The following is a 12,222-nucleotide window of genomic DNA, read 5'->3' on the forward strand; positions in this document are numbered from 1 at the left end:
ATCCTACCGGAGGTGGACACTTACCTTCCCACTCTGTTGGGATGTCTCCTGCTTCATAGTCTACTTCTTTTCTGTTTGCCGCCTCTACAATCCTCTTTTCTCGAATAGTCTGCCCTGTAAAATCGAATGAACATTTGGCATGAGCCTACACTACTGAAACTGTGACAAGCTAAATGCATTTATATTATATATATTATATTTATAACAAATAATATTTATAATATTACATTATATTTATTTATAATAAATAAATTTTGCTTAGAGTTATACGGTGGAAAAGGCAGTTCCTATACTACTACAAATTTTAAACACTTCCTAGCATTGTAGGCAAAATTAGTTTTCACAGAACAAATCTAAATTCTATTAAGAGAGCAACCAACTAATCCTGCAGGACACTAATAACTAATAATAAAATAATAATGAAGTGTGTAACTCCTACAATTCAGTGTCTATATCACAGGTGTCAACAGCTGCTGTGACTGCCCAGGGGAGTTAATATCAATCCCTTACTAGGTAGCACACCACAGGACCTTGCTGCCACTCTGTTCCCAGAGCATCCGGTGTTCGATCCTGGGGTCCTACCCCTCAGATTTGGATTCTGTGACTCATTTGGGTCTCTGCCTCAAGGGAGTTTAAGGACAAGGGACATAGACATGTGAGTCTCAGATAAAGCACATAGGTGAGAGTCCAGGGTTAGAATTCTTTCTGCTCTATACTCTTTTCCTTAGCTGTGTCTAAGGCAGAAGTGGACTGGTGGCAGTGTAGAAGTAGGAAGACAGAAAATAAAGAGAAACATGGAGAAAAGCTCCGAGGAAATTCCCTTTTTGGACACAGGAGGCCGTGAGTAAGAGCCTGGAACCCAAGTCAGCAACTCATTGAAGAGGTCACAGAGCACAATCAAGGCGGCATGCTGCCTGGCTCCACCGCTGCCCGGCACCCTCGTTGGTTTACCTGGCCGCGAGCCCGTTTCCTTGGTGAGGCTGGCTGAGCAATGAACTGCACAGCTCTGCTCTCTTGGAACTAGAATTACATATGTGCTGCCGTAACTGGGTTTTCCCTCGAGTGCTGGGGACCCCAACTCAGGCTCGCACGCTTATGTGCAGGCACTTTACTCACTAAGCCTCTGCCAGAGACCCCGAGATGCGTACAGAGACAACGGGGTGCTTTACACTGTGCTTCTACCCTACTCACTAAAACGCTGTGAGTCAGGACACTATGTCCTCAGGGCAGCATCCTCTAACACTAAGATATAAGTACGTTCTTCTGGTAACAGCAGCTAAAAAGGGGAAAACAATCATCTAAGATACGAAACAGAGCACGCGTGGCCTATAAGATTACTAGTGTACCTCAGTGAGCTTAGCACAGGAGGACAGAGGGGCCTGGCACTCCCAGGGGCACCACGGAAGAATGTGTGCGATGGCAGGCTTGTGATGCAAGAGTTAGCCTTTCGTGACGATTGTTTTCCATCTATACATCTCATCCACGGTCTCAAATAATTTGAAAATACAAGTCACAGCTACTTGCATATGGATGGAAAGGCGGGCAGAGTAATCAATGAACATCCTTATTTTTTTTAAAATTTTTTAATTTATTTGTCTGTATATAAATGTAGTGTGTGTGTGTGTGTGTGTGTGTGTGTGTGTGTGTGCGTGTGTGTGTGTGTGTGTGATATGTGCACGTGGTTGCACCTACATGTGACAGCAGAGGCCAGGAGGGTACTGGGTGCCTTATTCCTTTAAGAGAAACTCTCTTCCTGAACCTGGAGCCTGTCAGGCTTTTTGGCTAGAGTGGAACCCCCATTTCTGCCCCTTTCAATGTTAGGGTTACAGGCATGTGTGGGACAATGGATGGTTTATGATGCAGGTGCTGGGACCCAAACTGTTGATTGGCAGGCCATCCCTTTAGCTCCATATGAGGCTACTTTACTTCCTTGTAATTGTGGAATAAACCTTTAATTAGGAATAGGTGAGAGCAAAGATTTACTTAGAACATACTTATCTTCAGAAGTATAACATAAAACTATTAGTCTGGTAAAGGAATTCTTTATAATTAGATTTTTTTCCCTTTAAAAACTCCATTATTGTTATAAAACTCCACTCTCAGGAATATATCCTACTTGTGTAATTTTTATGAATTGGGAATGAAATTTATGTTTCTCATTAAGAATTTATGCACAAACCACACTGACTAATGTTTTCACAGTGTCTGTGAAGACATCCTACTTATAGTAAAAGCAGCTTCCCATAATAGCTCCATAAAACATTTATGTTTACATCCAACAAGTCCTAACATAACAGTAAAAAAATAAAAATAGTATATTCAATGACCACTAAATGAAGCAATGCACAGTTGTTTTAGTTAATAGTAAACAACATCAGACTCAGTTGAAGAGGTCACAACAGAAGCTTGAATTCAGGGCTACTACAATGACCGAAGGGAATAGAAACAGCGGCATATTTTTCAAACATAAAAGGCTTTAAAGGCTAGTTGTCACCCAGACCCTCTGTGGGCAACACATTGGTCTAGCTAGACAGGCCAGCAACATACAGAGTGTACAGGAGCTGACACAGCCAGGCTGGGTGTCTGTGGACACGGAGCGCACAGGAGCCGACACAGCCAGGCTGGGTGTCTGTGGACAAGGAGCACACAGGAGCTGACACAGCCAGGCTGGGTGTCTGTGGACAAGGAGCGCACAGGAGCTGACACAGCCAGGCTGGGTGTCTGTGGACATGGAGCGCACAGGAGCCGACAGAGCCAGGCTGGGTGTCTATGGACAAGGAGCGCACAGGAGCCGACACAGCCAGGCTAGGTGTCTATGGACATGCAATGTCTGATTAATAGCAACAGCATCTTGTATGCAGTGTACTTGCTCTTCATTTCATAGCATCCTGTTATACACAATTATTGTACGGTAGGTCTAAAGAGGCCAGAGTCCTAATATGACCAGGTTTTAAAAAGAGAATATAAAATTAATATTTATGGTATGTTTACCATAAGCTAGGCATTGAATTAAGTTTTGCATTTTTAAAGTTAGCATACAGAGTATTGGGTTTCGTTATAAGATTTTCCTAAACATACATTATATCATCATGCCCTTGACACAATGTGGAGTCTAGGTATCAGGCTAGGCCCTTACCAGCTGACCTATCTCAGTGGCCTTGTTCTGTTTTTTGAGGCAGCATCTCCTGTATCCCAGGCTGGCTCAAAGTCACTGCGTAGCCAAGGATACCGATGAACTGGTGATCCTCCTGCTTCTGCCTCCTCGATACCAACGGGGCCCATCCAGCGCTTTGTTCTTATTCCTCTCCTCCCCAACTCTCCCTTTTCTTCCTGCTTCCCTCTGGCTGGTCCCCTACTTTCCCCGACACAGTTCCCACTTCCGCTTTCATGTTACTTATATTCCGCCTCTCCCCTTCCCTGCTCAATTCCCTTTCCTTAAGATCTCTTCCTTCCCTCTCATGCTTGCTTTTCTACTTTTATTATTTACACACACACACACACACACACACACACACACACACACACGGTATTTGTCTGGGTGTACCTTCTTTTGCTTAACACAACAAGAGATTGTTACATATTTTTTGCTGTGGATGCTGTTTCATCCATCTTTATAGCTGAGCAAGCTTCCGCTCTCTATATGTACCACGTTTCCTTTGTCAGTTCGTGTAAAGATTGATAACTAGGCTGCTTCCATTTCTTGGCTACTCTTAACAGTGAGGCAGTAAATACCAGTGCGTCTGGAGTACCAGGCTTTCATGCAGTAGTACTATCTTTAGTCCTTTGACCAAATTCCCCTTGGCCACAGCACTTCACACTCCCATTAGCAGAGTCTAAGGTTTCCTCTTGCCCCACACGTTGCCAGCATTTCTGTCTCGTGTTTTCCTGATGACAGCCATTCTGACTGGGGCAAGATGGACGAGGGTGAGTTTGAACTTCCTTTCCCTGTCAGTTAAGGATATTAAACACTTTAAAAATATGTAGTGGTTCTTGTAGCTCTTCTTTGAGAGCTATCAGCTCAGTTCAGTAACCTACTTATTGGTCGAATGACCTGTATTTAGGGACTAGTCTTTGCAATTCTTTATATATTCTCAGCATTAGTCTCCTACTGAGACCTGGCTGGCATTGACTTATTTCCCCACCTGCAAGCTGTCCCTCCACTCTCGTGCTTGTTTCCTTCGCTGTGATAAAGCATTTACTTTTGTTTAATCCTATTTGCCAGTTCTTGGGATCGTCACTGCATTGTCTTTCCCAAGTCCTTGCCATGCCTATACCCTGAAGTGCTCTGCCTGCACTGTCCTCTGGCAATTCCACAGCTTCAGCACTTACATCCAGGCCTTCACACTCTCTATTACTCCAGATTATACTGGAGTATATATTACTGAGTTGCTCTCTGAGGCCTACAAGAACCTAGTTCATTAACTCCAGGTGAAACGCCAGCAAACAGGCTCCAGGAGGGAACGGAGGTCTTCTGGTGCCAGCCCGTCACTGAACGTCAATATATCTAGGAATGTTCATCTGTAGACATGCATTTCTCAGTCAGCAAGAGGTATGGGGTGAGCAAAAGAACTGCTATCTCTAAAACAATTGAGAAGGAAAACCAAGCATATCTTGAGAGTATGGAAAACATCCCTTAAGTCAGTTAAGACAGTAATCCCAGTAATCATTCAACACCCACTAACTGCTGAAAGTCTTGAAAATGCAGGCAACTGTTGGAAAATAGAAACCACCTCAAATTTCATCATCTAAAGTAGCCTATTACTAACCCTGCATAATAGGCTTTATATAGACACACAGCCAGACATATACACATACCTGTGCTGACAAGACTGTATTCATATAGGAGTTTTCTGGCTCAGAAAATATGAAAATTCTCGTGTCATTTTCCCTACCTCAATATCCAGTTTCTGAGTATGTTTTGACATTTTGATGAAAAGAAAACTCCTGTGTAAGTATGCTAACTTTCCCCTCTGTTGTGTTTTAAACGTAAAGATAAATCACTTCCTCTCTAAATCTCTTTTAAGAATTAGCAATCAAAGCTGAGTGGTGGTAGCGCACGCCTTTAATCCCAGGACTCGGGAGGCAGAGAGGCAGGTGGATCTGTGAGTTACAGGACAGCCTGATATACACAGTGAGTCCAGGACAGCCAGGACTACAAGAGAAACTTGGGAGCCTTGTGCACAAGCCTCCTTTTCTAGATATGAACAGATTACCAACTCTCATCAGAGATGCCTCTCTTCACGGCAAATAGACACCGTCATCGAAAACCACGGCTGAAGACAATGCAGAGAACAGCGTTCCACGGTGAGCCCAGCTCTTCGGGACACATGCACACGACAGCTCCTGTATCTATGGCACGGGGAACTCCGTAGAAGAAGGGTGGGAGATGTAAAACCTGTGACATCAGTGTCTTTAGTACTCTTCTACAGCTGTGACAAACACCACGACCTAGGCAAGCACCTGTTCCAACAAGGCCACATCTGCTAATCCTCCCAAACAAGTCTACCAACTGGGAAGCAAGCAAGCATTTAAACATGCGAGTCTATGGGAGCCGTTCTCAAGCTCCCACAACCGGGAAGTCTGCTGTGAAAACAGCCTGTCCTAGAAATGGCTACGTAAGCAAGACTGGAACAATAGTGGCATCCGTGGACAAGCTTATGTAGAAGTAGAGAACTTTTCACAGGGTCCTGTCTGGAGACAAAGCACTGCAGGCAACTAATGACTACGGGGAGAAGAACTAGCCTCTCCCAGAGGCGAGCCCCCTTACTGGTTGTCAATGCAGAGTGGTCAGCCTTGAAACCATATGCACACAAACAACAAACACAGACTCAGCAGGTTGTGTTTATGGATAGATGTGTGTGCGCGCGCACACACACATGTACACAAAGAGGCTATCAATTTGAGAGTGGAGAAGCAAGGGACAAGTTCATGGGAGGGCAGCTGGGAGTGCTTAAGGGAGGAAAGGGAGGTGGAAACTGATGGAATTCTATTTCAATTAAAAACATTTAAAAAACAGAACACCAAGAAAATGAGGTAAAATAATGCTAAAGGAAAGTTTATGTTAACTAAAGAACATGTATTGGGTGGCCTATAAAAACTAAGTTGTGCAAATTGAGGCATAATTTCAAGACCCGAGGAAGAAGAGATACAGAGCAATAATACATTTACCATGTATATCACCAAAGGAATCCACTCTTCCGTGAACAAAAATATATCACAGGAAAATATGTTCTGCCCCCTACACACACACACACCACGCGCACACACACCTAAAGCCCATCATCTTTTTTTATTTCTGACTGACTCAAAAGAGGAAGCAATACTAGAGTCAGTAAAGTGTTTTGAAGAATTCCATGAAATTATCAGGCATTATACCATCCATGGTGTGTGTGTGTGTGTGTTTTACATTGAAACAACAAGCCTCATCCCACTGACAGGCTGAAAGTTCAGGGACCCTTTATTGTGGAGTCAAGTTTCTAATAAAAAAGTAACCAGAATATTTTTTTGGTGAAACTATCGGTGTTTTGTATTATCTTATGCATCCTTTTCAGGATATAGACTTTATTGTTATTCTCATATATTTTCCCAAAGAATTTCAGGGTCTTGCATTTGCTAGGCAAGTGTGCTATACTGAGCTACAGTCTCAATCCCATTAATTCTTATCAGAAATAATCTCTAAAAATTTTTTTAATTAATTTTTTTTTTTTTTTTGCTGATTTTGTAATGTACATAAGGTGTGCTGATCATACATACTTCCAACTTCGCTCCTTCATTCACTTCTACTCCGGGCTACCTCCTCCTCTCCCTCAACAAACACCCACCTCCCCGCACACACACCACTTCATGTCTTCTGTGTCGGTTCATGTGTGACCCGTGTTAGTTACGGTGGCTGGCATGAGTGTGGGTTGGGGGTTATTTACTGAAGCACAGGCAGCTTGCTAGTAGCTACCGCATTAAAGAAAATTACTTAACCTCCCCCAGCAACTATAAATTGCCAGCGGCTCCTCAGTGAGGGGCGGGGACTTAGGGGTCCCTCCCCGTTCATGACGGAATGTAGAAGGGCCCAGTCGTACGCAGGTCTTGGGCAGGCAACTACAGCTGCTCTGGGTCATGAGTTCAACAGCCATTCATGTCCAGAAGCCACGGTTTCTCACCATTCCTACCCATCCAAATTTGGATATAGCTGTGCTGTATTTGGGGAATAATGACAAGGAAAATGTATATATGTTTAATACAGATGGCTTCATTTAAAAGCCGTGTTTTCATATGAGCATTACAATTCACACAGTGGCATATTACACATGCGACTTCCAGGATACTCCCCTGTGCATTCATGAGACTTATGAGGCTCAGCCATTTAAGTCATTTTCAGTACTTTGCAACTGCAGCTAATGCTGTAATGAATACTCACATGCATATGTATTATTAAAACAGTCATTCTTAAATATGTAGAGAGCTCCTATGAGTCATTAAGAAAAGACCAGCAGTAAACAGAAAAATATCCCAAGGACATGAACAGATAATCCAGAGAAAAGAAAGACAAAGGCACATGGGATGAAATGCCAAGTGCTTGCCTGCATAAAAATGGCAACTTAGTGCTCATTGTAGGAGCTAAACTGGGCAACTTTTACAGGCAACAGTCTGGAAATAGTTGTCAAAGTCACAAATGCAGGTTCCACTTGACCAGCAAGTCTAGATATTTTATCCTAATATTCTCACTGATTTGAAAAGACATGTAGAGTTATTCATTGCAACACTGTGTATAATGGCAACAGGTTAGGAACTACTTATGTATTCCCCACTAAAAACTAAGGAAGGATTATGTTGCACCCATTCAGGTCTATTTTAAAATAACAACACTGAAATAAAAGCTACGAAAGTAAAAAAAAAAAAAATGTCAGGTTGGAAAACAAAATGGTGATGGCTCTTTTTCTAGTGGTGTTCTAGGGCAGGTCACTAAAGGAGGAAAAGCAGCAAACACAGCAGTCTGGTCCATCTGCCACCATGTGTGTCATCTGGCTACCCCCTCCCATCCTCTTACATACCTCCTCACACAGCTAAAAGTTACCCTGAAAGACTTTCAGAAACATCACTGGTTTGCCACCAGAGCCAGGAGTAGAGGGGAGATACACACACACACACACACACACACACACACACACACACACACACACACACACAGAGGTTTCACTCATATGCAGAGTCTAAGAGTGCATGTTTTGATTTGTTTCTCAAGACAGGGTTTCTGTATGTAGGCCTGGCTGGCCTGGATCTTTAGACCAGGCTGGCCTTGGGCTCACTGAGATCCGCCTGCTTCTGCCTCCCAATTGCTGGGATCAAAAGAATGTGCCACCATGCCTGGCCTAAATCTAGATTTTAAAGAAAAAGACACGAACATCTGGAAAGACGCAAGGCACTGTGGGAAGCAGAGAGTAGAAGGAAGGACTGCAGCTCAAGTGTATCACACAACTGTATCAATCTGCCACAATGTTTTCTACAATGAATCTGTGCTGACTAATTGCCAGCTGTATGAGCAACAGATCCTGCTTCTTGCAATGTTAGCCACTGTGTAGGTCAACAAAACTACTGACAGATGCCTGTGGCAAGAGATAGCAATGGCCCCAGAGAATGAGAGGCAGACATTGGAGTAACCTTAATCTCTACGTTTCAGAATGTCAGAACTCCTGAGATACTTCTGTGATGAAGACCAGGAACAGAAGAGATTTGGAGAGGAACTGGGGGCGTTATTTCATCTCACAGGGCACAGTCCATCATGAGAGGAAGTCAGCGCAGGAGCTCAAGGCAGAAAGGAACCAGCAAGCAGGAACTGTGCCATGGAGGCCACAGAGGCCAAAGAGGCACACTGTTACTGGCTTGCTCCCGTAGCTTGCTCAGTCTACTTTCTGATCCAACCCAGAAGCATCTGCCAAGGGCAGCACCACCAGTAGTGGCCTGGGTCCCTCCTACATCAATCATTAATCAAGAAAACACTCCGCAGACTTGCTTATGTCAATGTAAGGCATTTTCTCAGTTGAGCTTGTCTTTTCCCAGCTGACCCTAACAAAAGTTATCCAACGCATTTCTCTTTCTTAGTATAGAGTTAAGTGCCAGCTACCTTGGACTACTGTGTCAGACCCTGGCTCGGGGTGGGTGTGGGGAAGAAAGATAGCATGAGAGAGAAGCGTAGTAAGGGTTTCACCTGTCCACTTTTGGCCCAGTATTCCTCAGCCAGTCAGCAGCAGGAGAGCTTGAGTGGCAGCTGCAGGCAAGGTTTGGTTACAAAGAGAAACTGGGCTGAGGGTGGTGACATGTCTGAGGTAGCTGTCTCCTGTAAACAGGCAAGCTCCAGACTTTTGATGACTGATAGGAGCTCCTGGCTTAGAGAGGTGGTTATGCAGTAGGTAGCATAGCCAGGATAAGATCTTTAAATTCTTGCTGGCTTTTGGGCTTTTATCACAGGGGCAGCAAGCACTGCAGCCAGCCGATAATTTTAACTATAAAAGATTGAATTCTGCATATAAAAGGAGGCTTAGAAACATCAATGTATAATGTATGAAAGTAAAACCTCCTGAAAAGTCAAGAACCTCAACTACAGATATTAGAATTGAACTTTTTAAATTCTGATATTCTCAAACATTATATGTAAAACGAATCTCAATTATAAGAACCAAAATAGGAACTGTTAGGCTGAAAACCATTTAACATATGACTTAGAGGAGAATTTGACTAAAGTTACTCAGATGAAGCATCTATTTATTAGGAGACAGCCATGGACCAGGAAAAGCTTAACTGTCTTGCATATATTACGTCTCATCTTTAAAATAACCTTTTACAGATGAGAAAAAGAGGCCTAGTGATTAATTCATCCCGAGACACAATCAGTAAAGAAAGACAGCAGGCATTTTAATGAAAGCACTTTAAAAAAAATGTGTTATTAATTATTTATTTACTTTATATCCCTATAGCAGCTTTCCTTCTCTTCTCCTCCCAGCCCCTCCCTCGGCCCTCCCCTCACCCCTCCTCTTTTCCTCAGAAAAGGGGAGGCCTCCCATGAATATCAACCAATCTTGGCATATCAAGTTGCAATAAGACTAGGCACATCTTCTATTGAAGCTAGACAAGACCCAAAGGCAGGCAACAGAGTCAGAGAGTTAGGGGAAGGGACCCAAAGGCAGGCAACAGAGTCAGAGACAGCCCTTGCTCCTGCTTTAGGAGTCCCACCCAGGGACCCAGCTGCACAACTGTTACATAAGGGAAGCATTTTTCTTATTTCTAAGCATAAGTATTTCTATTTAAGATTTTTAAATTAGTATTTACAAATTTGGATGTAGAATCAAACATCCAGTTAAATGACAAAATTGCAAATATGCAGTTAAAAGCTACTATTTATTAACAGTTATCCTAAGCTATTGTTTTCTTATAGTGAGTGTATGAAGTATTACTGCTTGAAAACCTGGTGGTTCTGTAACTTGACATACTCTACCCATATTTATGTAATCTTGGAAGACTACCTCACCAGTCTCAGCAGGTAAGGTATATTTAGAAGCAATTAAAGCAGCCATACAGATAAGTGTGCTGAAGTTTTAAGCCCACCAGTGAGGTCAGTGGAGTAGGTGAAGCTGTATCAGGTCTCCATAACTGTGGGTCCTCACAAGGAATCTCAGGTCATTTCATGGCAGGAAATAAGTCAGAGTTATACCACAGTGCTTGGCTATTCTGAAATGCCTGGTATAATATGGTTTAACCTCTTGGGCTGCAAAAAGCTAAAGGGCCCAAGACTGTATATAGAAAGAGACAAAGTCTCAAGCAATGTTTGCTGTATCGGCAAAATGCTTTGTGGCCAGTATTCTTTTCTTGACTGAAAATGGATGATTTTTTTCTTGCATTCATTAATATTTTTTAAAGCAGTAAGTAAAATATGTAATAAAATATATATCTGAAACCATATATGAAGACTATCACAATTTTAAAAAAATATATTCATTTACAGCAAATTTCCTACAAAACCTTTGTTTTCTGCTGATTAAAATTTTCCAAAGAATTTAAAGTTCTAAAAATAGCTGGTAATGCAGGACAGTCCTAGAGCACTTGCCTAGAATATGTGAGGTCCATTCCAACCCCAGTGCCTACACAGACACACAAACAGACACAAACACACACTAGCTTTAAAGCTCTGAAAACGTCTTTCATGCAGTAAAAACAGTGAGTAGTCTAAATCATTCTTTTATGACGACTTACAGTAAAATGCTAAACAGAGTTTATGGTAGACTCCTAAATCAAGCACATGCATCTTAGAAACGGCAGGGATTTCTCTTCATTTACTTCTTTCACATTGCTATGCAAAACAGATGTCTAATAGTGTGCTTTTCAAAACCATTTAATTTTTTTTTCTAGTCTGCAAGGGATTTCTGAAAAGGGACATGGGTCTCCATTAAAAAGGAAAAATACAAACGATGAAGTCATGACAATTCACTTTGAAGAACAGAAGATCTAAGTTTTGCTTGAGGTCAAAGAGTTGAAAGCATTTTGTTCACTTAACATATTCTATACTTCTTTGTTAAGCAACATATAGTTTATTTATAATTGAGAATTTGAACAGAATACCACAAGAAACCAAAATAGGCAAGTCTGGAATAAATGCATGTGAGTTATGAGTCCATGTATGTTATACAAGAGTAAGGAAGAGGAGGATGCATAATTTTTAAGCCAAATTAAATAGATACGACATAGCATAAGGAATTTACATTTTAATCCTCCCCCAAAGCCCTGGATGCCTCAAATTTGCTCTCTGGATCAGTCTAGAGTACAGGGACCAAGAGTGTGTGCCACCCGAACACCTTAGTTATGCCCAACAGCTCCTCTCCACACGAGGGCTACAGTGCCTGGTACTGGGAACTAGCTGAGTACACCGTGCCGGTGAGGTCATGGCCACTGGAGAGCGCCTACACCCACTAATTCACTAGCCCAGCAAAATCCCTAACAACAATCTAGAAACATTTATCCTTATATCCACAGAGACGTGTAGTCTCTTCTCCTCACCAAAGGGACATCTCTTTACAACAGATGGAGACTCCTACAGAAACGCACAATCAATCAGTGTGCACACTGGAGCCCAGTCCTGATGGGCAGGCACCTCTACAGATTACAGGTGTTCTGTATGCTCAGGGAACACTGCAGACGAGGGAGAGGAAAGACTGTGAGAGCCAGAGGATCGGTCACTTT

General features: G+C 42.6%; 1 protein-coding gene across 1 annotated transcript in view; it reads right to left on the minus strand.

Annotated features, from left to right (window-relative positions):
- The window catches only part of NDUFAF2 (NADH:ubiquinone oxidoreductase complex assembly factor 2), a 102,321-nt gene that overhangs the window by 37,193 nt on the left and 52,906 nt on the right, over positions 1-12,222 (minus strand). The window contains exon 2 of the mRNA XM_084802592.1: positions 25-114. Within this exon, the coding sequence (XP_084658718.1) occupies positions 25-114 (90 nt within the window). The remainder of the gene's footprint in view (positions 1-24; positions 115-12,222) is intronic.

The sequence above is a fragment of the Acomys minous genome (genome assembly GCF_964271855.1).
Source record: "Acomys minous genome assembly, chromosome: 11".
Classification (NCBI taxonomy): Eukaryota; Metazoa; Chordata; class Mammalia; order Rodentia; family Muridae; genus Acomys; species Acomys minous.